Below are 26,948 nucleotides of genomic sequence, written 5' to 3' on the forward strand. Positions count from 1 at the left end.
CAAGCACTGGCCTTTAGATATTTAAAAATATGTAGAGAGAAATGACCACAGTTCTCATACAGAAATTTCAAATGGTAACTTCCCTGTTATATATTTTTTAATAGTGATTTTTTTTTTTTTGAGCTAAAATGGAAAGAACGCTCAGCTGCTCAGTGAGGCAGAGTTAAAATATTCTGCAAAAACAGCACTTAGAGCAGAACCCCTGGGCTACCAATTAATGAACACACAACTAGTAGTACCAGACACAGGTGTGCTATGGCAGATTCATGGCCCAGAAAAGGATTTTGCCATTATTATCTTATCTTTAACAATAAACACTTTATAGCAAACCATTTTTATGATAAGTGACAAAGGAGACTAAAATATGTATATAGCAGAATCAAACACAGGTACTCCCTGAAGTGTTCACTAGCTTTCTCTCGCAGCTTTTTCTGCTGGGCCCATTACTTCTATTCCACTTATATTGTTTAGTAGGGGTCTTGGCTTTCTGGCTGAACCTGTGAGATTTGTTAATCAAATGAATCCCAGTCCCAGCAACGGTTATCTAATGATCCTATGACAGCATGGTCTCTCCGGATAAATTCTGCCAGGGGCCCCAAGTCTCCCTGTTGGGGTGTTTTTTCCTGGTTGAAAACTCTATGCTTAAAATTTAGTCTTTTGTCTCAATCCTGAGAAATAACGATCACTGACAGGGAACCCATAATATCCCATACCTTTCTGGGAACAGGAGATCTTACCTCGATTTTTAAATACAGTGTAAGTACAGGCAGAAAAGTCAAGGTTGCCTGTTATGCAAAACCATCTTGTGACCCCACCCACTGCGGTGGAAACACAGTGGTGGATGAGTGTGAGTATGTGGATTTGGCTGGTGAGTGTGTTGTATGTGTCAGTGGGTTTGTGAAAGTGCATACATTTGCATGAATCTGTACTTGTATGTTTCTGGGTGCTTGGGTATGAATATGCTATTTGTGTATATTTTTGAGTAAATGTGTGCAGTTGTGTGTGTGTTCATATGTGTCTGTATATGATCACATTCTGTGTGAGGGTATGACCATGAATGTGTGAGTATAAATGTATTGTGTATGGATGTCTATTTGTGTATGAATGTGTGTATGCGTGTAAAAGTGTGCATGTGTCTATTGTGTGGGTGAGTTTGGTTGAGTGTGTGGATGACTGTATGATTTGTGTGTGTAAATGTGTGTGTTTGGGTGAACATGTCAGTGTGTGAGTAAGTTGCATATATGTGTATTTGTAAGTGGGGTTGTATTTTTGTGTGTAGGAATGCACGTTGTGGGTGTTATTTGTATATGTGTGTCATTTTTTGTGTGTTCAAGTATTGCGTTGTGTGTGTTTGTGCGAATATATTTGTGTTGGAGCATGTGGGTCTGTGTGTATTTGTGTGTTCTCGTTTGTGGGAGTGTGAGTGTGTAGTTGTGCAAACGCGAGCGTTTGTGTTGGGACTGTGCGCACCACGGGAATGTGGGTTGTCTGTGTGTTTGTGAGTATGTATGCTTGGTTTGCGTGTGTGTGTGTGTGCGCGCGCGATGGAGCGCGCGTGTGAGCCGCTGTGAGCGGTCGCCGCGCGCCTCCACCTCCGCGCGAACCGCCCCTTCGCGGCGGGAGCAGAGGCTGCGGCCGGGCGGGCGAGGGAGGGACGCGCGCCGCGGTGAGCGGCTTGCGCCGCCGTCACCGCCGCCGCGCCGACTCTGCCCTTTAAATCGGTCTCCAAGCCGATTACAGCTGATCTCCCACGTGACGTTTTACCTTCTGTCTCCCGGAGCGAGTGGCCCGAGGACAGTCCTTCTCAGCCCGCCGCGGGGCTCGGGCTCCCGCAACTTTGAGCGGAGCGGCGGCCGGCCGGGCGCCCTCGCGGGCCCCTCTTTCCACACGGACGTCGGGGCGCCGGGGGCTTCGCTCGGCCCGGGGCGGGGCGGGGCGGGCGGTCAGGGCAGACAACGTGTCCCGGCCGCAGCCCGCCGTCCCTCGGACCCGTGCGGCGCCGCGCCCGGGAGGCGGACGGCGAGCCCGGTGCGCCGCGTCAGGCAGCCGGGCGCCCCCCACGTCGTCCGGAGCCGGGCGGGCGCGCCCTCGGAGGAGCCGGCGGGAGATGGCCGCGAGGCAGGGCTGAGCTCCCCGCGCCCTCACCATGCAGAAGAGCGTGCGCTACAACGAGGGGCACGCCCTGTACCTGGCTTTCCTGGCCCGCAAGGAGGGCACCAAGCGCGGCTTCCTGAGCAAGAAGGCAGCCGAGGCGAGCCGCTGGCACGAAAAGTGGTTCGCCCTCTACCAGAATGTGCTCTTCTACTTTGAGGGCGAGCAGAGCTGCCGCCCGGCGGGCATGTACCTCCTGGAGGGCTGCAGCTGCGAGCGGGCACTCGCGCCGCCCAGGGCCGGGGCCGGGCCGGGCGGCGCCCGGGACACGCTGGACAAGCAGGTACCACGCGCCGTGCCCTCCCGGTCCCCCTGCCTGCGGCCTTGGCGATTCCCAACTCTCCTAACCCCGGAGGTGGAGGGCCCGACCTAACGCAAGGCCCTCGCTCCGAGGCCCCCCTGTAGCGTCCGTGGCAGGACCGCTCCACGCGTCTCCCCATCTCCATCCCCTCTTGTCCTCCATCCTTTATCTCTTCATCTCCGTTGGTGTAGCGGCTCGGCTTTATTATATTTTTTTCCCGCGTCCCGAAAGCGGTCGGGTCCTTTCAGCTTCTTTGCTCACCTCCCATGGCCTCTCTACACCTTGTTCGGAAGGATTTAGTGTGGTTACGCGTGTTGACACCTGTTGGATTTCGATTAGCAAAACGGAACTTATTTGGGAAAGTTTGGTTTCTCCTTTACCCGGCTGGTGCGTGCAGGTTTCTTTGCCTGAGATGTTTGATCGCTGGCTGAGCAGGGAACACACCGGGCTCCCGGGACAGACAGGCACTTTCTGTTGGTCATTTTCAATCTGTCTTTGTGGTTTCTATCAGTTTACTTTGCTAACATTTGGCCTGCTGGGTCTAATTATGAAGGTAAATGTGTATCCGTTTCCCTCAGGATTAATATTTAGTAGCCACATTCCTGCTACATGTAAACATGCGGGCATTTAAAAAGAACGCTTCTGTGTACTTTTCAATGAATGCTTTGAAAATGAATGTGATCTTTTTATTCTGGGTCGTAATTTTATTAGTTTTGCTATGTTTTGCACTCACGGAGGGAAAAAAAATGCCTGCAAATTTAGTAACTCCCGCACCCCATTCCTGCGAATGCGAAATTTGTATTTTTTCAATCACCATTTGTTATTAAAGTTAAAGCAGACTAATTTTATGCTCCCAAATCTTCTCACTTCGCTTTTAGATGTCCACCTGGAAAAAAAGGCTGATGGTCTTTGTTGTTGCATAAACATATTTAGCAGGTTAATTTTCCGTTCAAGTCAGACCAAACAGTTTCTACTGCAAACCCCGAGGGCGGCTGTGGGAGGCGCTAGCGATGGAAAGATGCGTAAGATGCCTGTATAACCCTTGGGGGCTCGTAAAACAATGTGTAAAGTTAAGAGGAGTTAAAACTAGATGGAACAGAAGTTTGATTTTTCTTTTCTCACTTTGGTTTCACTGTAAATCATTCAGGTTTAACTGATTAAGCGTGGTATAACACACACCTGAAAAACTTAAAGTATACCCCCTTTGGTTTTTGAGGGCATGTTGAGGGTCTTTGAAAAACTGATTTCCAATTTTGTAGATGTAGGTACTGGAAATATAAGTTAAATTTTCAAGTTAGATCTTTTAGAAATTAAATTGAGAGCCAGAGGAGGGGTTTTGAATAAATATGTAGAGTTTTTTTTCAGGATTTTTTTTTTTTTTTTTTTTAGTGTTTCTGTTGGTGAGATTTTTCTTAAAGGCATGTGTTCCAAGGCCCATAGGAGCAAAGACCAATAGATTTAAGACGTGTTATTATGTCTAAACTAAAATAGGATACTTTAAATTATTCTGAAGATACATCATTGACTTAATTACAAAGTATTTTTCTCTCTTTGTATGTATGCTAATATCAGGAGATAGCCACTTTAAAAAAAGTAAACTGGGAGTGGGGAGTTTTTACCTGTTGCCCGGAAACATGGCTTCCTGTCCTGTTAACATATGAAAACCAAGATTTTTCTACTTGGAGAATAACCAGACTCTTATCTTTAGGACAGTTTTCTTTGAAGCATACTTTATAAAGAACTAATCTCTATAAATAGTTTGATTCTCATGCTACTTCCTAATGGAAGTCCAAAATAGGTCTCCTTACAAAAAATTTTTTTTTCTCTGTCATACAAGCCATGAATATTTCTCACTCGTTTCTACATCTCCATGAGGTTAGAAATTAGAACCTGTGGTGATTGTAATAAAACTGAGATAGAGAATACAGCATTCAAAATGGATTAGGAGTTGGACTGGGAAATCTGTTAGTTTGTCTTGTGTTAGACATCCTTTATGACTTAGGTTGGCTGAGCACGCTGATATTTTTTCTGTAGTACTATCTGGCTATGTTTGAAGAATGAAGAAGAAACTGTGAAGATGAGAAGCAAGCAGAAACAGTTTCCCTTAAATCTACAGTTTATTTAGTTGGTCCTCTTTCAGTTAATTTTTGTTGCTAACACACTGATGCGAAGAGCATGACTCTTTGGAAAAGACCCTGATGCTGGGAAAGATTGAGGGCAAGGGAAGGGGATGACAGAGGATGAGATGGTTGGATGGCCTCATTGATCCAGTGAACACGAGTTTGAGCAAACTCGGGGAGATAGTGAAGGACAGGGAAGCCTGGTGTGCTGCAGTCCTTGGGGTCACAAAGATCCGGACACGACTTAGCGGCTGAACGACAACAGTGTGCTTTACCTCTGACAACTAGACACGGTGCATCTGTGAAGCTGGTGAGGTAGGGGGAAGTTGAGAGGGGCTGAGCAGAGATCCTGTCAAGGTCTGCTTCTCCGAGTATGCTTCTGGAACTTTCCTCGTAAACGTTCCTAGCAACACCATAAACATACTTGAAGGTTAGGGCTTGAAACAGGTCTTAAGGAGACAGAATAGGTTTCCTCCACCATTTCTGTGTGACTTCTTTCAGGCAAATCTCTTAACATCTCACTAACATTTTTTCTGTTAATGAAATCTGTTTTTTTAACATGTAAATATTAAAAGTTTGGCTAAGATGATTTCTAAGTTGCGTTCCAATTAGGACATCCCCTGCTTCTAGGATTTTAACAGATAGTGTGAGCTTTTTGCTATGTACAAGGATGTGAAAGACAATTTCACAAGATTTAAAGGTTACCAGCCTCTGTAATAAATACTGCCTCTGAGTAGCTGAGGCCAAGCAGGTGATTGAAGTGGAGAGGTTCAGAACTATAGAAACATCATTGCTTGAGACAAAGACGTTCTTACCATTCACATTGAATGAATATTGTGATGACAGTGACAGTTGATGTAATTCTCGCTATAAAATGCCTCTAATCATTCTTGCCAGTTTAAATTCTACTTCTTCAAATTATTTAAAATTCTAATTAGCTGTGATAAGTTATGAGAAGAGAACACTCATTGGTTTGTTTCTTCTTAATACTCATTCAAAGTGCTTTGGTTGACAAAAGAAAATTAAAGTTTTTTCCTTCCCTCTCTCCTTCCTTCTTTTCCTCTGTCCCTTCCTCCCTCCCACTTCTTTCCTTTATTTCACCATTTTATCTTAAACTGTTTCCAGTTAAGAAGAAAAAAGAAAAGTGATTTTCACTTTCCAAATGTGCATAGGTTGAAGGAATATTTGCATTGCTCTATTTTTCTCAGTAGTGTCCCAGGATTTCACTTTAGTTGGTCCTCGGGAGATGCATGGCTCTTATCAACCTTCTATAGTAGCTATTTCTTAGTGATAGTTGCGGTGATATAGTCAAAATGCTCTCAGTTACAGAAAATTTTAAGTGGTGCTCCTTTTCTCGAAAATATGTGTATTGGTAGCACTTCTTTCTGAAAGAGCTCCATTTATGGAAAATGACAAACTTACCTTTCATTCCAGGTAAAGGTGTTCAAGGGGGAAAGGAATTTGCATTTAGTAGGAACCTTCTATGTGCTAAACTCAGTGTTCCCTTCTATTGGCTAATCTAGTTGGAACCTCACTTCAGCTCTCAGAAATTGGCAATGTTCTTTTGTGTTTACCTATGATAAGACTGAGGCTTTAAGAGTTTTAGGGAGATGACCAAAGTCTAAGTCTAGGTATGAAGACTGAATAATCTCTGAAGAGTGTTTTATTAAGGAGACTATTTAAATACACTAAGCTTCAAGAAATTGCAGATCTGGGTGAAATGGGGGTTGGAGTTGTAATAAGTGAATCACTGTTTAATTTTTTCCTCTTAAAACTGTTTAAAGGAGCAGTTTCCATTTTGAAAAATTCAGTTGCAGACCATTCCATTTTCAAAGAAAAATGGGCTTTATGTTTAAACAGTTGTATGGGGGGGGGTGGTATTCATTTACTTCAGCAGGGAATCTAAAAATACTTACTCTGGGGTGAAAGTATACACATCCCAGTTAGTCTGATCTGTTTAAGTGGTTGTATCCGTCTTGCCTGCTTGCAGGAGTGGCGTATATACAGGAACAAAGTCATCTTTACTCTTACTCTCCTGATAATGTTGAGTGTTCTGTTCAGCCTGACTTCAGCTGTTTCAGAGGCAGGGGAGAGAATATATCCTTAGTTCTGGAGATTTACAGTAGTAGATACTAGTCATATTTGTGCTGAATGAAACATGTTTTAATTTTTAAGGGATTAAAGGTTATGTGATTTCCCCTGTCACCTCATTTCCAGCCAGTCATTTTAGCCTTCCTAACTTGACCACAAGCAGAGGATTTTAATCATTTTATCGAATTAGGCAGAGCTGCCTGCAAGCCCTGAAATATTTGTGGAGGTTGGGGAGTGTGGATGATCAGTTTTTGTTCCAGCTCACATTAATTGAAATATAATAACTAACTCAGTATTTTCTTTTCAACCTTTGCTTATTGAACACAAATACAGGGCAAATGGAATAAAAATATTTGTTAAACCTTGTAAAATGTTTTAAAGTATAATTTAGGAAAGAAGTGATTTATCACTTGAACTTTGTTATCATTCTTCCAATTAAGATTTGAATGAAGAAAAATAATCTATGGATTAGAAAAATACAGTTTTAATTTTGACTGCACTAAAGCTTACTGTTTATATTATTGTACTTATCGTTAAGACTTCAGCGTAGAAAAATCCATCTTTGATGGGACAGATGTACATAAAAGTGAATTTTTATTGTGACAAGTATGTTTCCATGGGTTTTAATAAGTGAGTACTAAATACACTACTAAATGGTGGAAAATATTTGTAGTGTAATAACAGTTTTTTTCCCTTCTTTCAGGATTGAAAAAGCAGGATTATTATTTTTTTTCATTGAATGATAAGTCCTAAAGCATGTATGATAACCAAAAGCTTCCGGCTTAGCCGGCAAATATTAGTAGTTTGTTATAATAGTAGTTGTTGATATTGCTGTTTGTTTAATGCAGATTATACTTTTTAGTTGACCATATTTTTGTCCATATTTCTCAATAAATATGCATGATACAGTCAATATAATTTTAATTTTGTAGAGTAGAAAAAGTAGTGAAATAAGCCATATTGACAAACAATATGGATTTACTCAGGTCTGAGGTCCTGATTTTACAATTTGAAAGTAGTTTTATGTTTTTATGCCTTGTTTATTTGTCCTACAAGAAAGGGATATGGGGGTATATTTGTGTATGCATATTGTGTATATGTTTATTGAGTTTATCTTCCATCATTAAAAATTAAGCACTTTTTGTGCATTTATATAGTTTATCTTCCATCATTAAAAATCAGACACTTTTTATAGTTATATGGAGCTTCCCAGGTGGTGCTAGTGGTAAAGAAACTACCACCAATGCAGAAGACATAGGAGACACAGGTTCGATCCCTGGAGAAGGGAATAAAAACCCATTCCAGTATTCTTGCCTGAAGAATCCTATGGATAGACACTGGTGGGCTGTAGTTCATGGAGCTGCAAAGAATTGGATACAGCTGAAGCAACTTAGCATTCAATTACATACCTTGGAGTTTGCAGGTTTTTATTTGTATCATTAAGACATGTATTTCAAGACACGAGTTGTAAATACAATCTGTGTACAATTGGGGTGATTTATTTTTCAGGACTAATGATTTTGTTAAGTTACATCACAGTATAAATTTCTCTCTGAAATTAGTTTACCTTAAGACTATGTATATTAAAATATTAGTTAATATTGAAACAAAGCTAGCAATGATATTTGTTAGGTTTCAGTATAGCACTATGGTAAATGTTTGTTTACTATATAATATTTGGCCATTATTCTAAAAATTGACCATTGTTCCAGAATTATTCAATGCAGTTCAGTTGGTATAATTTTCAAATATTAGCTGATCATAAAGTTATAAATACATTATTTTGGCTCTACCAAAGGGTATAAAATATTTTACCATTTTTTCCCAAGGAATTAAAATATGATGATATGTATATTTTGGGAGGAAAACAGCAGCAAGTTTTCCTTGATAAAACATTTGTATCAGAAAGTGGAACAAAGATGCAGAAAGCACATGTTCTCACAACTTTTCCTTTTTACTAGCACTTGAAAAACTTACTATTCACAAGAAATGAACATCCAAATCATTTTTCTTAAAAACTTCTCATAGTGAATGCAGAATGCTTCAAATATACTTTTAGGGAGAGGGCAGAAAAAAGTTTCAGTTTATCTGTGTTTATTTAAGTAATAATTCTTTTTTATTGAACTATAAAGAAAGAAATGAGAAAGTTGGGGAGGCTTATGTAAGTCATAGCATTAATGAAATGAATTAATGAAAGCTAGAATTAAGTTAATGAAAGCTAGAATTCTCATAACATTTGAGAAGATACAAGTAAAACTACTTTAAGAAAAACTATACTTAAAAATAAAAGTTATTGATTTCCTTAGTGCAGCGGTCCCCAACCATTTTGATACCAGAGACAAGTTTCGTGGAAGAGTTTTCCATGGACAGGGGATAGGGAGATGGTTTCGAGATGATTCAAGCACATTACATTTATTGTGCACTTTATTTCTGTTATTAAATCAGCTCCACCCCAGGTCATCAAACATTAGATCCTGGAGTTTGGGAACCCCTGCTTCAGTGCCTTATTTTTTTTTTAATGGAGGCTAAAATTTCTTTTGTTAGCTCCTCCCATACTTATGCTGTGAACTGGCTGAGACTGATGATGTTGGGGTCAGCAGGGGTCTGAGGGACCCTGGTTACTGATAATTTGCATTCTTTCTTTTCAGTTTCCCAAAATGTTTTATTTTGTCATTTTATGATTTAATGTAGACAATGCCTGATTCATTTCCTGAACTGTATTTATGAGCTCATGCCATTTGTGTGACTAATGTAAACAGGAGGGTTAGTGCCGTCAAATAGAGGGACGATTGGAAAGCTAGGAGGCTTCTGGGGTTAGAAATATGGGAATGGGGAGGAAGTAGCCTGGTCTCAGGTTCACTGTAGAGGATCATACCTCATTGCAGAAGTCATAACAAGATAATGTTATGATGCATAGGAAGAGGTGACCGCTCATATCTGATATGGATTTGCTTTCAACTTGAAGAATGTCACTTTCCAGGTCAGATAGTCGTATTGTGTATGGTTTGGTTCAGAAGTTAAACTGTGGGGGTTTCAGTCTCCACACAGATGCTTACTGGATCTGTGATGAGTAATTTCTCTTTCTTATCCCTGTCTGGGATGGGGATCATGGTAGTAGCTGCATCACCCGGTTGTTGAAAGACTCATAGGCAATGAGTCCATGCCCCAGCACACACATAGCACATTTGTCAGCTGGCGTTTGTGTTACTCTCTTTCTAATATAATTCTTTTTAAATTTGCTTCTTGTTGCTTTAATTACTAGGGTTGCTTAGGCAGGTTTTTCCTTTCTTCCTCTTTAAAAAATACTTTTAATTTAACACAGACAAAATAGAATGTTTTAGGGAATACCAATATACTTATTGTCCAGCTTCAGTGATATTCAGCTTTCTGCTTTCTTGTTATGTTCTTTTTCCCCACACATGCCTATGTCGTTGTTGTTGTTTGACTCTTTTAAAGCAAGTCCCAAACATCATGTTAAATAAGGAGGCTTTTCCTTTTTGGCACAGCCCTTGTTTGATGCTGAAGATTGTAGTAGGTGTAGCTCTGAAAAGAACGATCCTGGAAAGAGTTTGTAATGTGTTTCTGATTTAGTGTGTGTTGTTGTAATTGTCATCATCTTTTTGTTCCTTTGATGTCATTATAAAGGAGAAAACCTGAGACAGTAGTTTTGAAGATATAAAGGTAGTAGAAATATGTTTTAAATAAGGCCTGGCTTGTTAAATCCTAAAGAAAAGAAGCCTGAAATCAGTTGTTTAACCATGACCATGGTGTAAAAAGTATTTTCACGATTTGACCGCATTGTAGGGGAAATTGGATTTCCCTGGTGTCTCAGACAGTAAAGAATCCACTTGCAACGTGTGAGACCTGGGTTCGATCCCTGGGTTGGGAAGATCCCCTGGGGGAGGGCATGGCAACCCACTCCAGTGTTCTTGCCTGGAGAATCCCCATGGACAGAGGTACCTGGAGGGTTACAGTCCATGGGGTCCAAAGAGTCAGATATGACTGAGCGACTAAGCACAGCACACACAGAGGAAATTAAATTATTGGTGATTTTCCTACTGAGGGATTCTTATATTTTTTGAAATCTACTTACCAAACTCTTCCAGCAGCTGAAAGAGTCTTGTTTAGAGTTAAGAGTGAGTGCTTTCTCTTCTGATGCCATTGATACTTCTCATCTCTCAGTATTTTGCGTAGCTTTGCAACAATCAGGACATTATCCATAAACCAGTGTCTCGTCCATCTTTGACAATCAGCTCTGAGACCCAGCAGTAGTAAATGCTATTTTAAGGCAGTTACTGAGGTTTAATTAGCCAGGTGTATAGTTTGCTTTTTCTAGTGCTGCTAAGTTTTTCCAGGGTTTGTTGGTTTCCGTCACATGATTATTTGCTTTAGGCAAGGGAGCGCCATGAACTTGAGTTGTCTTGAATAATGGGGACCTCTGTGTGTGGTAGGGGGATAGTGGGAATATAAATTAAATAAATAAATAATAAAATAAATAAATAAATAAAAGGGCAAGTATTGCTCTGTCTTTATGGTGACCAGCTATGATTTGGGCTTCCCTGGTGGCTCAAGGGTAAAGAGTCTACCTGCAATGCAGGAGACACCGGTGCAATCTCTGGGTCAGGAAGATCCCCTGGAGAAGGAAATGGCAACCCACTCTAGTATCCTTGCCTGGAAAATCCCGCGGACAGAGGAGTTGGGCAGGCTACAGTCCATGGGGTCGCAGAGTCGGACACGACTTAGCGACTGAAGCACTACAGCTGAGCTTTGGACACTGGTGCTGGCTGACAGCTTCTGCAGTGTGTTTATGCCTCTTTGGTTCCTCGTGGCTTCTGCTTTCTCATCATTTCTGTTGCCCTTAACTGTATGCTGCCATGCCTCTCGTGGTCCTGACTCAGCGTGGTGTGGCCCTTCTCTCTGCTTTTACTGCTTTAGTTCTCACTGCGGCATCTCTTATTCACTCAGGGTATTCAGGCTCATCTTTTTGTGAGAGGGAATCTCATCGGCTCAGCTCGCATTTGGAGACTAGACAGGACTACTGGACTCTGACCAGTCCGTGGGCTGGCTGTCAGTCAGCAGGAGCTGTGGATAAGGGAGTTTCATGAAAAGTTTGGTGGATGTCAGAGACATTATTATTGACGTGTCTAGTGTATTCATCAAGCTAGTAAATATTTTCAATAACTAATATTTATGCATTGTAAGCCACCTTCTCTTCCTTCAGTAGCAATTTTACATTCTCATCTTATCAATAAGATCCTTCCAATAAAACAGTTTCTGTCCTCTGGTCCTGATTGGCCTCCTGTGTTGCTAAGGATTCATGTTCATAACTTCTCTTTACTTTTTAATACTTTACTAGTAAATGTTATTTGAACGTTGTTCTTTTAACAGTAAATTACAATATAAACCTGTTTCCAGGGCATATGTGTATAGAAAAGTGCCAGATCACAAGTGCGCTGCTTCCTGAATGATCGCAGAGTGAATATATTTTTGTAAGCAGCACCCAGATCAAGTCATTGACATGTTCAGCCCTCCAGAAACTAACCTCCTGTCTGTTCCTCTTAAGTGCACTTACCCATGGGTAGCCACCATCCTTGCTTCTAGCATCATGGATTCCTTTTGCCTGTTTTTGAACTTCATCACAGACACATGCAGTAAGTACTCTTCTGTGTCAGGCTGCTTTCCCTCAACTTCATATCTGTGAGTTTTCGATGAAACTTCAGATGCTGTGGTTCATTCCTTTTCATTTCTTTGTAGCATTCCATTGAATGAGTATACAGTGGTTTCTTGGCCTATTCTTTGTCTACTGTTGGTGAAACATTTGGATTGTTTCCAGATTGAGGCTATTACAAATAATATGGCTATGGAAATTCTTGTACAGATATTTTTTGTGTGTTCATGTATACATTTCTGTTCAGTATATGTTCAGGAATTAACTTTTTGGTTCACAGGACTTACTTATATTCAACTTCAATAATTACTGCTAAACAGTGTGCTTTTTCTTTTTTTTTAAATGGGTTTTTTTGATGATTTTTTTTTCCATTTATTTTTATTAGTTGGAGGCTAATTATAATATTGTAGTGGTTTTTGCCATACATTGACATGCATCAGCCATGGATTTACATGTGTTCCTCATCCCGATCCCCACTCCCACCTCCCTCCCCATCCCATCCCTCTGGGTCTTCCCAGTGCACCAGCCCCGAGCACTTGTCTCATGCATCCAACCTGAGCTGGTGATCTGTTTCATCCTTGATAGTATACTTGTTTCAATGCTGTTCTCTCTGAACATCCCACCCTCGCCTTCTCCCACAGAGTCTAAAAGTCTGTTCTGTACATCTGTGTCTCTTTTTCTGTTTTGCATATAGGGTTATCGTTACCATCTTTTAAAATTCCATATATATATGTGTTAGTATACTGTATTGGTCTTTATCTTTCTGGCTTACTTCACTCTGTATAATGGGCTCCAGTTTCATCCATCTCATTAGAACTGATTCAAATGAATTCTTTTTAACGGCTGAGTAATATTCCATAGTGTATATGTACCACAGCTTCCTTATCCATTCATCTGCTGATGGGCATCTAGGTTGCTTCCATGTCCTGGCTATTATAAACAGTGCTGTGATGAACATTGGGATACATGTATCTCTTTCAGATCCGGTTTCCTCAGTGTGTATACCCAGGAGTGGGATTGCTGGGTCATATGGCAGTTCTATTTCCAGTTTAAAGAATCTCCACACTGTTCTCCATAGTGGCTGTATTAGTTTGCATTCCCACCAACAATGTAAGAGGGTTCCCCTTTCTCCACACCCTCTCCAGCATTTATTGCTTGTAGACTTTTGGATAGCAGCCATTCTGACTGGTGTGTAATGGTACCTCATTGAGGTTTTGATTTGCATTTCTCTGATAATGAGTGATGTTGAGCATCTTTTCATGTTGAACAGTGTTCTGAAATAGTTATATCAATTTGTGTTCCTGCTAGCAATGTATAAGAATTACAAGTGCTCTGCATCCTTGCTAATAGTTGGTATTATCAATCTTTTTAGTTTTAAGCCTTCTAGTAGACATGTAGTAGTAGCTCATGTTTTTTTTCATTTTTATTTCTCTGATATTTAACTTGAACATTTTCCCAAGTATTTCTTGACCATTTGAACATTCTCTGTTTTGAAGTGCTTGTTCAATCTTTTGCTCATTTTTCGGTTGAGTTGTCTTATCTTGTCGATCTGTGCATGCAGGCTAAGTCACTTCAGTGGTGTCAGACTCTTTGCAACCCTATGGACTGTAGCCCTCCAGGCCCCTCTGTCCAGGGGATTCTCCAGGCAAGAATATTAGAGTGGGTTGTCATGCCCTTCTCCAGGAGATCTTCCCGACCTAGGGATTGAACCCTTGTCTCTTACATCTCCTGCACTGGCAGGTGGGTTCTTTACCAATAGCACCACCTGACAAGCCCTTATTGATCTGTAGGAGTTTTTAAATGTTAAGTTAAACTACATGAATTGCCATTTTTGAATGTCAAAATAATTGACTATCATCTTGTTCATTCTAGTATGTATGAAGACACGAGTCCTTTGTCAGTTATATGTATTGGAAATATTTTCTCTACTCTGGTTTGCCTTTCTACTTTCTTAGAGGTGTCATTTGATGATAAGAAGTTTAAAATTTTATTGTAGTATAAACTCTCTGTATTTTTCTTTGTGGCATTTGTCTGCCCATGAAATGAGTGCAGATGGGGACAGCATCTGGAGGTTCTTTGTGTGGAAGGTGCAGGAGCTGGGATCTCCCTTGTTGCTCTGTGGTCAAAGCAATCAAGTGGATCACAGAAGATGCAGCAGTAGGTAAAACAGAATGCGCTTGCAGCAGCTTCAGATCGCCACACCAGGATGTTTTCCCCTTTGAGAAAAGCTCCAGGGGCAATGTACAGGACAAAAATATCTTAATGTTCTTTCCTCCCTCTTACCTCCTGGGGCCTGAGGTGTTCCCTCCCTACATGGTAGGTTGTTGTTCTTCCTCTAGAGATGCAATACATGTGTATGCACCAAAGACTTGTACAAGAATTTTGACAGCAGTGTTATTCACAGAAGAGGGTGTTCTGTTCCAGTACGTCTAACTTCACTTTGTTTTCAGTCATCCCCAGTTCACACCTACCTTTCGTCTCAAAGGGTCAGGTGCGAGAGGGACAAGGTACTTTTATTAACTTAACCAGAGCTAAGCTTGAATTCCTGACAGCTCCCTTTCAACTATACTGACACCTGCAGGAGGTATCATCCAGGCTGGCCTGGGGGGTGCTGTTAGTGAAAGAAAAACACATCACCCCCAACACTGGTCAAGACTGAATCCTCAGTTTTCAAAATACATCTATGTAATGCTCTGTAATCCTTCCCCCTTTGTCCTGATCCTTACCCAGGAAATGATGAAGAAAGAATGAGCCCTTTCTTGGAATACCTATATTCACTAATCAAACTGCCTTACTGAAGTATATGGACCGGGAGGGAATGAGGGTGAAAGAGGTGGACAGTCAGTCCATTGTGGAGTGCACAGATTAGTTTCAAGGGCCGCAGTGGGGTGACTGGAAACTGCTAACCAGTAACCCGAAAGAGTACCAACAGTGGTGAGGCAGCGCCGCGAGCCCAGGAGGGCTTCGAATGTCTGGTGTAGGCAATCTGCCAAGAGTGGGAGGGGGTAACGCCCCTCATGACGTGGCCCCTCCCATTGTGAGACAAATGGGTCAACTTTGGACAAGAGTCACCAGCCTGCCCTGCAGCGGTAGCCCTCTGCATTGGAAACAGTCAGCCTCCATCAGCGGCTTGGTTCCAGTTGGTCCACAGCCCTTCCTGGGGGCACCTGCATGCCTGATCCAGAGAGTTCAGTCAGCAGACAGTTCAGTCGGTGCCCCCCATTCATGTTTCCAAAAAAGGATCTTTGCAGTCTGTAGTTTTCCAAGTGATAGACCAGATGGCTGGGCCATTGCCAACAGCCGCCCGCAGAGTCTGAGCCCTGCCCTCTGGCTGGAGCAACTCCATCTGCTTTTTCCTCTGCGTAGCTGACACCGAGACTGACCAGCCACAGCTCGCCGGTGGATACCGTTGGGTTTCAGCTTAGCCAAATCATCAGTGAATCAGGCCCAGATGGTTAGGGGATTTCTGTGAATCAAGGATCCTGTTGAGTCAGTGGCTCTGCCTCAGGTAGCTGAGCAGATAAAGTTTCCTACAGAGAGAGAGAGAGATGCTGCTTTTCAAAATGTAATACGCAGCTGCTGCTGGGGCTACACCAACTACATTCTTAAATATACCTTTTCCATTGAACAAACAAGATTTGCGCCCTGCCTACCTTGTCAGTTCTTGAGTCTGAGTTAACTCATCCAAAAATGGGAATTTCAGACTGGAGAGTTACAAGTCCTCTATGGGTCAGTTTCAACAAGGACTCAGCTGTAAACTGATGGTCACCTGCATGCCTTGTAATTTTGTTTGGATGCTGGACATTGTTTATGAAAAACCCGAAGAGGTGATTTCAGGTTCTGTGTGACATTATTTTCCTTCAGAGAGGATTTACTTTTGGTTTCTTGCTGGCATTAACGTGGGGTAGTTTATACTAATCCATTCTGAGGATGAGCTGGTGAAAGTTGGGTTTCAGGTTTGTGAGAGCAGAGTTTCCACTTTGTCCTGATTTCTAAAGTGTAGCCTTTCCAAGATCTTATCAGGAATTCTGAGTGTTTACATAACCCCCTCCTCCTTGGTCTCTTCACAGCCCCATGGGACTGCCAAAAACTCAGAGCTGATTTCCAGCCTCTTAGCTGCTGCTTTCTGCCTGGCCTCTTAGCCTCTTGGCTCTGTACTACTTAGAAGTTGGCAAATTCATTGAGAGGAACAACTTCAAAGACTGTTAGACTCACTAGTTTACTTCCCTTCTCTAAGGTCTTTAGTTCTTAGGTCCTGGCTATCTTGTTAGCTCACGGATGCTTACAAATGGATGTGTGTGTGTGTGTGTGTGTGTGTGTTGTGTCCAGCTTTTCTAACTGTTCATAGTGTGTGCATGTTAGAGTGGTTGGGGAGGGCCTATAACAAGTTACCTGGCTGTTACCACTTAGAAATGGGTTTTTAATAGTGCATCTAAAAATTAGTCAAACTCCTTTCAAAACAGTGGAAGAATTATCTTGTTTCCTTTTTCCAGAAATGTATCTGTTAATTACTTGTAGTTCAGTAATAATGAAATACTAAGAAGTCAAATCACAACTAATCCTATTTTATCAATTTAATTCTGAACATCTTTGAATATGTGTATTCTGAGATGTAACTATTTCCTCATCTGGAAAATGGGCATGATTCCTACTTTGTAAAGAAAGTGGGAGTATAAGACCCTTTTCACATAGTGACACTTTTTATATTCTTTAAATTCAAGAATATCCCTTTAAATTCTTCACAGTTACATTTTTTTCATCTAAGTGAGGGCCATTTAAACAGTAGGTCAGTTGAGAGTTTGCTTACTGCAGGTGTGTGTTCTGTTCATTTTATGGTCCATTTTGAGAACCAGATAGCTATCTGCCTAGTTCATTGGCATCTTTTTGAGCCCAAGGTTTTTAAGGTCTATGGAAAATATTTAGTGGATGACAGATTCCTCAAGAAATAGTTGGAAGATTATTTTTTACTAAGTGCAGGAGAATATTACCTAAATAGGTTAGTGAGAAATTTTTGTCATTTAGATGCTTTCTGTTCTATAGATCCTTCTAATGGTGATACATATTAAATATATTAAAATGATATTAATAGGTAGTTTTTCAGAAGAAAAATATAGCTAAATTAATATTTTCACTTTAAAGGTTCAGCCTTTTATAGAGGGTATTTAAAATGTATACTAAAAAATAAATCCACAGCTTACTCATTTTTCTCCTTTTTGGTACAAATTGCCATGTTGGCAGAATATTTTTATTTTTATTATTATTGCTTTTTCTTAGTTGTCCTGACTTTTAAAAAAATCTTTATTGGAGATTTATCAATACAATGTAGTGTTAGTTTTAGGTGTATAGCAAAATGAATCATACACACACACACTTATTGTTGTTTAGTCACTAAGTTGTGTCCAATTCTATGACCCCATGGGCTGTAGCCTGCCAGGCTTCTCTGTCCATGGGATTTCCCAGGCAAGAATACTGTAGTGAGTAGCTGTTTCTTTCTCCAGGGTATCTTCCTGACCCGGGAATTGAACCTGAGTCTCTTTCTTGGTAGGCAGATCCTTTAACCCTGTGCCACCTGGAAAGCCTATATATATATATCTCCTATAAATATATATATACACCCTATATACCCATATTTATATATATCCCTAGTAACTCAGCTGATAAAGAATTCATCTGCAATGCAGGAGACCCCCATTCGATTCCTGGGTCAGGAACATCCCCTGGAGAAGGGTTTGGCTACCCCCTCCAGTATTCTTGGGCTTCCCTGATGGCTCAGATGATAAAGAATCTGCCTGCAATGTAGGAGACCTGGATTCGACCTTGAGTTGGGAAGATCCCCTGGAGGGAGGGCATGACAACCCTCTCCAGTATTCTTGTCTGGAGAATCCCCATGGACAGAGGAACCTGGCAGGCTACAGTCCATGGGGTCGCAAAGAGTCAGACACCACTGAGCGACTAAGCAAGCAAGCAAGTATATATCTGTATGTATATATAATTGAATATATGTATATCCTTTTTAAAATTCCTTTCCCATAAAGGTTAGTACAGAATTTTGAGTAGAATTCCCAGTGCTATACACCAAGCCCTTGTTTAGTTGTCTGCTTTATATATAGTAGTGTGTATATGTTAATCCCAATCTCCTAATTTAACAGAACTTTTTATTTATAAAAATAATGTTATGAAGGAATTGGAAACTGCTTGGTCTAATTGGGCAAGCAGTGAGTTCTAACTGAAAACCAGGGCAAATAAGCCTAAAGATCTAATGTATAGGCATGGTGGCCATACTTGGCCTCTCCTGGTGGCTCAGATGGTAAAGAATCTGCTTATGATGCAGGAGACCCAGGTTCAATCCCTGGGTCAGGAAGATACCCTGTAGAAGGGAACTGCAGCCCACTCCAGTATTGTATCAAAACTGAAAATATGCTAAGAGAATAGATATCAGATGCACTTATTGAACAAAACGCTAACTTTGTGAGGAGATGATACGTTAACTAGCTTGACTGTAGTAATTATTTCACCAAGTTTACCAAATCATCATGATGTACACCTTAAATATATATATAATTTTTATTTTAAATAAATCTATTCATTAAAAAAGTAATGTTTCTGGGGATCCAAAGGATATCTTGGTTACTATACAATACAGTATTGTATACTTGAAATTAATTACCAGAGTAGATCTAAAATGTTCTCACCACACACACACAGGTACACAGGGTTACCATGTAAAGTGATGGATTTGTTAGCTGACCTTATCATGGTAATTATTTCACAACATATAGTATATCAAATCATCACATACACTTTAAACTTACACGGTGTTATTTGTCAGTTATATCTCAATGAAACTGGGGAAAGAAATCAGTGAATGGATATCAATAGTATCTATTTTCTGATTCCATGAATTACATATAGAAGTGATTGGTTGTTCTTGCAACACTGTAGCCCAAGTGGATACCAGTCAAAAAGCCTGCATTCTTATCCCAGCTCTTTGAGAGAATAATTAAGGCACTATCTATTTTCTTGAACATTTGGTCAGCGATGAAAAACAGAGCTTGTTTGTCTGTAAATAATTGGGTGTAAAGGATTGATGTTTGTGATCTTGAAACGGTCTTGGTATCTCAGACACTGCCCATGAACCCAAATAGACCTTACCTTAACTACTGTCTAGTCTTCTATTTTTATGTAGTTGCAATAGAAATTCAAACTATTATTATTATTTAAAAATTAAATAATGATATATAATTCTATTTAACTTTCAAAATACATTCACGTATTTTAACCATTTGATTTCTTAATAACTCTGTATTACTTGTGTTTCCTTTGCAATTTCTAACTTTTTAGGCACATGGTTAAACTTATTAATGAATTATAAAATTCATTCTCTCAAAAAGGAATAATGTTTTTTTGTGTATAATTTGAAGTCAGAGAACTTCAAGAAAATTAATATTTCCTGAAATCCCATTCCTCAGAAAAAACCATATATTGAATTGTTGGAGGATTTCTTTCAGGAGTTTTTTTCATGGGTATGAATATAATAAACAGACATTTTTAAAGTAAAGCATAATCAATATCATATTTTATATGTAGAGTTTTGGATCTTGATTTTTTAATTGAACATTGTATTGTGAGCATTTTGTTTAACTGTCTTTGAAAACATTATTTTAAATTACCATACAACATTCTTGCTATCACACAGATGTACAGTAAACATTCTGCTGTCTGATGTTTAGATTGTTTTGATGTTATAAGGCTGTGCTTTGGTATAGTAAGTAATGCTGCAGTGAACATCAGGACGACATTTGTGAAAAAATTGTCAGGGCAGGTGGAGGCACATTCAATTAAATTAATAAACAAAAAAGCAGGAAGTGATAGTCAGCTTTTAGCTATGACCATAAGGGTATTTCCCTCAACTTCTCCACCTTAATTAAAAGCTGTTTTCTCTAATAAATGCCCCACTTTCATTTCAAGGTAGTATTGTAACTGGTTGAAAACCCAACAGGAAATGTAAATGCCTGGGATGGAGGTACAATCTCACCTGTGAGTAAAATACAGAAACAAACGTGGCTCAATACAGTAGTCTAATTTGGGGAAATAAAACTATAGACCTATGAATGCATTTTGGCGGGATTTACTCTTCTTAGGAGGTGTTTGTTTTGATTAGTTAGAGTGCCTAGGACCATGATAAATGAGCTCTGCTTGAATGAATAAAGTAGAAATGCCTAAAATTACCACATTCCATCGATTTTAAGCCTACTTGGATTGTAACGTTTTACATTTTGTGAAATTAGAATGTGTTTTCAATCAATGTGCACATTTGGTTGATGTGATAATACTTTTCCTATATACCTTTACTAATTTAGGTGCATTTAATGATACCATGGGCTTCCCAGGTGACTCAAATGGTAAGGAATCCACCTGCCGATGCAGGAGGCACAGGAGATGCAGGTTTGATCCCTGGGTCAGGAAGATCCCCTGGAGGAGGAAATGGCAACCCACTCCAGTATTCTTGCCTGAAAAATTCCATGGACAGAGGAGCCTGGCAGGCTACAGTGCATGGGGTCCGAAAGAGTTGGACATGACAGTATGCACACACTTAATGATACCATGAGAGACACAGAGTGGGAGTTTTCAGACTAAGATGCTTGACAGTTGTGTTTGCAGTGCTGTTTGCTCTGTGTGTTTGAACCTAGAGGTGTATAAATATCTTTATTATATCATAGACTTCCCTGGTGGCTCAGAGGATAAAGAATCCACCTGCAATGCGGGATACCTGGGCTCGATCCCTGGTTTGGGAAGATCCCCTGGAGGAGAGCCTGTCTAACCACTCTAGTATTCTTGCCTGGAGAATCCCCATGGACAGAGGTGCCTGGTGGCCTACAGTCACGGGAAAGTCAGCCATGACCGAGCGACTAAGCATAGCACATATTGTATCATATGCAGTGGGCTTTTGACCTTTTGATAATAATTGAATATAAGGATGGGGAATGTCCTGACCATGTGAGAAAGAAGAAAATTCAGTGCTTGGTTTTTAAGGTGTTTACTCTCCTCTTATCGTGGTTGTTATCTCTTCCTGCAGCCCCTTTAAATCACATGATCTTTGGTCACTAAAATTCAAGATGTTGCTTCTCCATAAAACATTATTAACTTTTTTGGCAGTGGGTCTTTATTTTTCAAATTCTTCCATTGTGGTTAGAGAATGGCAGATTTGACTGATCATTCTAGCCTGTCCTTAAATTGAATTGTCTTAACCTTTTGTGATTTAAAGAAACCAGACCAAAACAATTAAACCCCCCTGGGATACTCATTCTTCCTACCTTTGATGTTGTTAACGGCTGCCTTGCCTCTTGGGACTTCCGATCCTTTCCACTGAGAACATCTCTCCTGTTCCTGGTGTTCCAGCAGCCCTCCTCCATCACACCTCTCCCTGTGGCTTTTGATAATAAGAATGATTTTGGCCCCAAGCAGAACTTCTGAAAGAATGTCACTGAACTTCTTCTGTCCTCTTATTTTAAAACTTATATGTTGCTGTGAATTTAAATAAATGGGCTTTCTAGTTTTGTTGTTTAGACAAAACATTTATGTGTTGTTATTGATGTATAGTTAATTTACAATGTTGTGCTTGTTTCTAGTGTGCAGTAAAGTGATTCATATATACATATATATGTGTGTTTTCTGTATCTGTGAGTCTATTTCTGTTTTGTAAATAAGTTCATTGCTATCTTTTTTTTATGTTATACAAATAAGTGATGTCATATGATATATAGCTTTCTCTCTCTGACTTACCTCACTTAATACAATAATCTCTAGGTCCATCCATGGTGCTGCAGATGGCATTATTTCAGTCTTTTTTATGGCTGAGTAATATTCCATTGTATATATGTACCATATCTTCTTTATTCATTCATCTGTCAATGGAAATTTAGACTGCTCGACAAAACATTTTATTAAAGATTATTTTAGCATCCTGGAAGGCAGGTTTGTTTGGAGACTCTGTCACCTTCCATAAAGGAGAAAAGCCCTATGCCTTTTCACCTGGCTGTCTTGTTGGCTAGTGAGGTGGGCAGGCTTGTTGGCTAGAGCTCTCACAGACCACACCTCCTGCGTATCCACTTCCCAGATTCCTCAGGATTGCTGCTCATGACATCACAGTAAAACCCACTCAAGTGTTTTCCAGATACTTCTAATCTCTTTTGCACATTTGTATAAACGTTACTAAAAGTTTGGAGCTGAGTTTTTATGTATGACATGTTATTGTAGTCGCAATACACCAGCACTAGTTACTTATATAATCGCTGTTATGAAGTGAAAACCTTCCATGTTAGGTTTTATTAAGACTTGTTTTTGTTCATACTATTTGGCTTAATTGATATCACAGCAGGGTTCCAGGTTTTCCAGGACAATCTTGATTTAAAATATTCTATCTCTACAGTACCATAACAACATTTGGGCTTTCAGGTCATGAGGTCATGATTTGCTTTGAAAATTATGGTACCTGTACTTCCTGGTAGCTTTGAAAAAATTTGTGAAATGCTGGTTAGACTCCTAAATGGCATTCTCAGTGGTCCATGTGGTACAACTGGGATGAAAGAGACTTTCTTACAACAAGGGTTGTGTTTTTGTTATTGAAGTTTGTAAATGCACATGTGTGTGTATGTTGTGATGCTTCAGTAACTAACGTCCTCTTTAAGAGGTATTCCAGACAGTTCCTTTCTCATGCTTAAAAAGTGCTTTTTAGAAGCAAAGCTTCTAGTTTCAGTGGGAAAATTGCAATATCTTAAATTTGTCTTTGGAGAATAATGATATAAAGGATATAAAGTGTGTCATAAAGGGAAAAAGAAGTTTGACCTTGAATTAATTCACTAGCAGTATGTGGCTCATGCCTTAAGATGATAAATCAGGACAAGGGTTAGATTATTGGCTTTTCTGCCATGAAGGCTAGCAGGTATATCCTCACCTCATGTGTCTTTTAGGAAACCTGAATGTGCTCACAAGCCAGATCCCCCTGCATCAGAACCCAGGCACTTCATTCCTTCCTTTATTCACTAAGCAGACTTGGAGCATTTGCTGCAAAGCGTTATACCGAGGCCTCTGAACAAAGTTTCAGGTCTAGCCCCTGATCCTGAAAGTGCCCGTCTAGAGGGAAGGTGAGGGAGTGTATTGAAGGAGTTCTCTGTGGCTATGTGAGGCTTTGTAAAGGCCGCATATGTTTGGGGGATGAGGAAGACCTTTCTGGCTTTGTGCTCAGAGAGGGTTGTAGGCACATCTGTGGTCCTCTGTCCTTGATAGAGGAACCAAGTTTAACTCATAGGAAGAAGGAAGAGCTAAGTTCATTTTGGCTTCAGCTGGGACATTTAGGTTCAAGTTGGGAGTAACATTTGGGAAAAATCAGAAAGGCACTTAGAGCAGACCACAATCACTGGCTTGTGCGTCATGAAGAGCTTGGAGGGAACTAATGTGGGGAAGGGAGAGTTGAAAAGATAATCTAACACCGTGTTCTGGGAAAATGGAACAAGGAAAGATGGGAGCCTGAGAAGGAACCTGGGAATTTGGTTCTATTATTAATAAGGTTTACTGTGAGGAATTTTTTTTTTCCTGATGTCAAACAGGGCTTTACAAAATGAGATCAGAGCAGTATCTCTCGAAGAGAGCCCTGTGTTATGAGAAATATCCGCTTGAGTGCCTTGGTGTTTATTAATCGTTAAAATGGGTTCACACCAAGAAAGTTAAAAAAGCAGAAAAAGCAGAGCTATCCAGAGTGAAGCAGGTTTCTTCATGACAGGATTTCTCAGAATCTTCACCATGCAAATGGCTTTGTTAAACCTCCCTCACTTGATAGCCTGTTCTAGAAGCAGGGTCGGCTGGCACGGTGAGCTGCAGGGACCAAGCTTGGCACACCCGTGGGCCTCTGTTCCCCCTCTGGCCCACTTTGATTGCCCCCACATTGGGGTCTTCGCTCGGGCAGATGCAGGGCCCTGAATGGAGTTGTCTCTGTCTGGGAATCTCGACTGCTCAGTCTGCTGTGTCCTGGCCACCTGACCAAGTGGCAGTGTGACCTGGGTTCTCAGGAGGAGACAGGATCTCACTGAAACCCAGGTTGTCAGCGGTGTCCCTGTCCACCTTTAAGCCACTGTCTTCATCTCGAAAATATCTCCCATTGAGGGCACTTGGGTGCAAAGCCGCTCATCACCTTGGATGGGCCACCCAGGCAAAAGGTGCTGTTTAAGTACCGACGCGATATCCTCAGTTTTGCCTGTTGGCCTGCCAAGCCATAAATATTTATTATCTGATCCTTTACAGAAGAAAGCTTGCCTATCCATATAGTAGCCACCAGGCCTATGTGGCTTTTGAAACCTAGAATGTAGCTAGACAGAATTAAGATGTGTTATAAATATTTACACTTACACAGGCTCAAATTTGAAGACTTGGTACCCCCCCCCAAAAAAAGAGCATAGAATATCTCAATAATTCTTTTTTTTAACTTGATAAGACAGTGAAAGAATATTTTAAATATATTGGGTCAAATAAAATGTATTATTAAAATTAATATCACCTGTCTTTCTGTCCTTTTCTCCCTGCAGCCTCTAGCAAATTTAAAATTAGATGTGTGGCTTACATTTGAGATGCACATTGTATTTCTATTGTATAGTACTGACTGTAGCGTAGCACCCAAGTTTATTGCCCACAGAACTCTTCTTTTAAGAGCCCTGCGTATACTCTTGCTTCCCTGGTGGCTCAGATGGTAAAGAATCTGCCTACAATGCAGGAGACCTGGGTTCAATCCCTGGATGGGGAAGATCCCCTGGAGAAGGCAATGGCTGCCTACTCTAGCATTCTTGCCTGGAGAATTCTGTGGACAGAGGAGCTGGCAGCCTATTCTAGTTTGAGGATTTGTGCTTTGTTGACAGCTAAGCTGTAATTTAATAGATGTAAACTCTTACTGTTAAATAAAAATATATACTTTATGTTTTTCAAATACAGCTATATTTATATTATTTTACAGTTTATTTTTGTATGCATGTTTTAAACAACTTATGAGCTATATATTTCCTATGATATAAAAATCATGACTATATCATGTCTACTCTGATTCAGCAACTCCACTTCTAGCCTTCTGTCCTAAGGAAACCGTTGGGTGAGTATTTAAGTACTATGCTCTTTATTGCCTTTAATGAAGAAAAATTGGAAACAATTTTTGATGCCCCACCCTGAAGCTTGATTAGCTAAATTATGAAATATGTACATAATTATATTGCCAATATAAGTTATGGCAATAAATTATTAGTATTTATAGACAAGCAGTATTTTAAAGAGAAATTGTACTTTAAAAATTCTGAAAGGAAGAAAATAACTTCTGACTGTTTATACTGATTCTCTTTGAGTTATTTTAATTTTCCTCATGCTTATCTATATGGTCTAATTTTCTATAATCTGTATATCTTATATAATTAATTAAAGTAATTATTTGATAACTTTGTAATGAATGTATGATATAGCTTCTTGGAAAAAGTTCAGAATTCAAAGTGAACATATTTATGAGGCATAGGAATTCATAAAAATAGATTTTGTTGTCACATAATGAAGGATATTAAATAAAAAGCTTTTTCCTCCAGATTCCTCACATATTGCAAACAAATTGTCTTGATATTAAGGTAAGTAGTCATTGGTAGGGAGTAAAGAAGTTTGTACTACTTAAAAAGTAAAGTTCTTATTTGAAAACCTTCCGAGATCTACCTGGAGTCTTCACTTCACCACAATTGTGATAGCCAGCGATTTTTCCTCTAAAATAATTTCCTAAAATTTTAAATCGTTTCATGGCTAGTTATTTTTAAGTGACCTAGCACAGGAAGGATGTGGAGGGGGTGGAGTACCATGGAACTCCTGCCAGTTACTGGAAAAATTGTCTGAAAGTGGACTGGGGCCACCAAAAGTAGTCTGAAGAGATTGCTGTTACAAAGCAAAGGTTTTTTCCTCTTCAAATTTGGATAGGCAATACAGAGTGTCTGCTTGACCCCAACACGTCTGAATAGGTTTTTACCATTTTGTTTATTTCTGTGATGAAATTCAATGCTGAGAATTAGTTGAAAATGTAAGAAAATGACTCTCATCATAGTAGTTAATGGGTGAGCCCCAGCTAGCAAGCAGAGTTCTGCAAATGGGATTTACCTTCAACATTCACAAGGTTAAAGTTTCATAGAATCTATGTTCTTCTGATATATTTTAAATAATTCATCCATCTCTTCAGCTAAGTTAATGGGGAGTGAATCACTGGCAATGTGTTTATCTTTAAAAACTTGGTGATAGGTTCTTTAAATTATTAAGACCTTAATGGCGTCAAGTGTTACCTGCAAGATCATATAACTAAACCCAGCTATCTCTGTAATTAAAAGTAAACTGACTAAACATTTCAATTGGCATATACACCCTAGTATATATATATAATAGCTAACTAATAAGGACCTACTGCGTAGCACAGGTAACTCTACTCAATATTTGTAATGGCCTATACGGGAAAATAATTGAAAAATGAGTGGATGTGTGTATATGTATAACTGATGCACTTTGCTGCACAGCAGAAATCAACACAACTTTGTAAATCAACTGTACTCCAATAAAAACC

General features: G+C 40.0%; 1 protein-coding gene across 3 annotated transcripts in view; it reads left to right on the plus strand.

Annotated features, from left to right (window-relative positions):
- Window positions 1–1,629: 1,629 nt before the first annotated feature.
- Window positions 1,630–26,948, plus strand: part of RASGRF2 (Ras protein specific guanine nucleotide releasing factor 2) — a 247,203-nt gene continuing 221,884 nt past the window's right edge. The window contains exon 1 of one of the 3 annotated variants that reach the window (XM_043913516.1): window positions 1,630–2,434. In XM_043913516.1, coding sequence (XP_043769451.1) covers window positions 2,147–2,434 — 288 coding nt within the window. In that variant the 5' untranslated portion in view covers window positions 1,630–2,146. The remainder of the gene's footprint in view (window positions 2,435–26,948) is intronic. The other 2 variants (XM_043913518.1, XM_043913519.1) reach the window with 2 other exon arrangements.

The sequence above is a fragment of the Cervus elaphus genome, chromosome 9 (assembly GCF_910594005.1).
Source record: "Cervus elaphus chromosome 9, mCerEla1.1, whole genome shotgun sequence".
Lineage (NCBI taxonomy): Eukaryota > Metazoa > Chordata > Mammalia > Artiodactyla > Cervidae > Cervus > Cervus elaphus.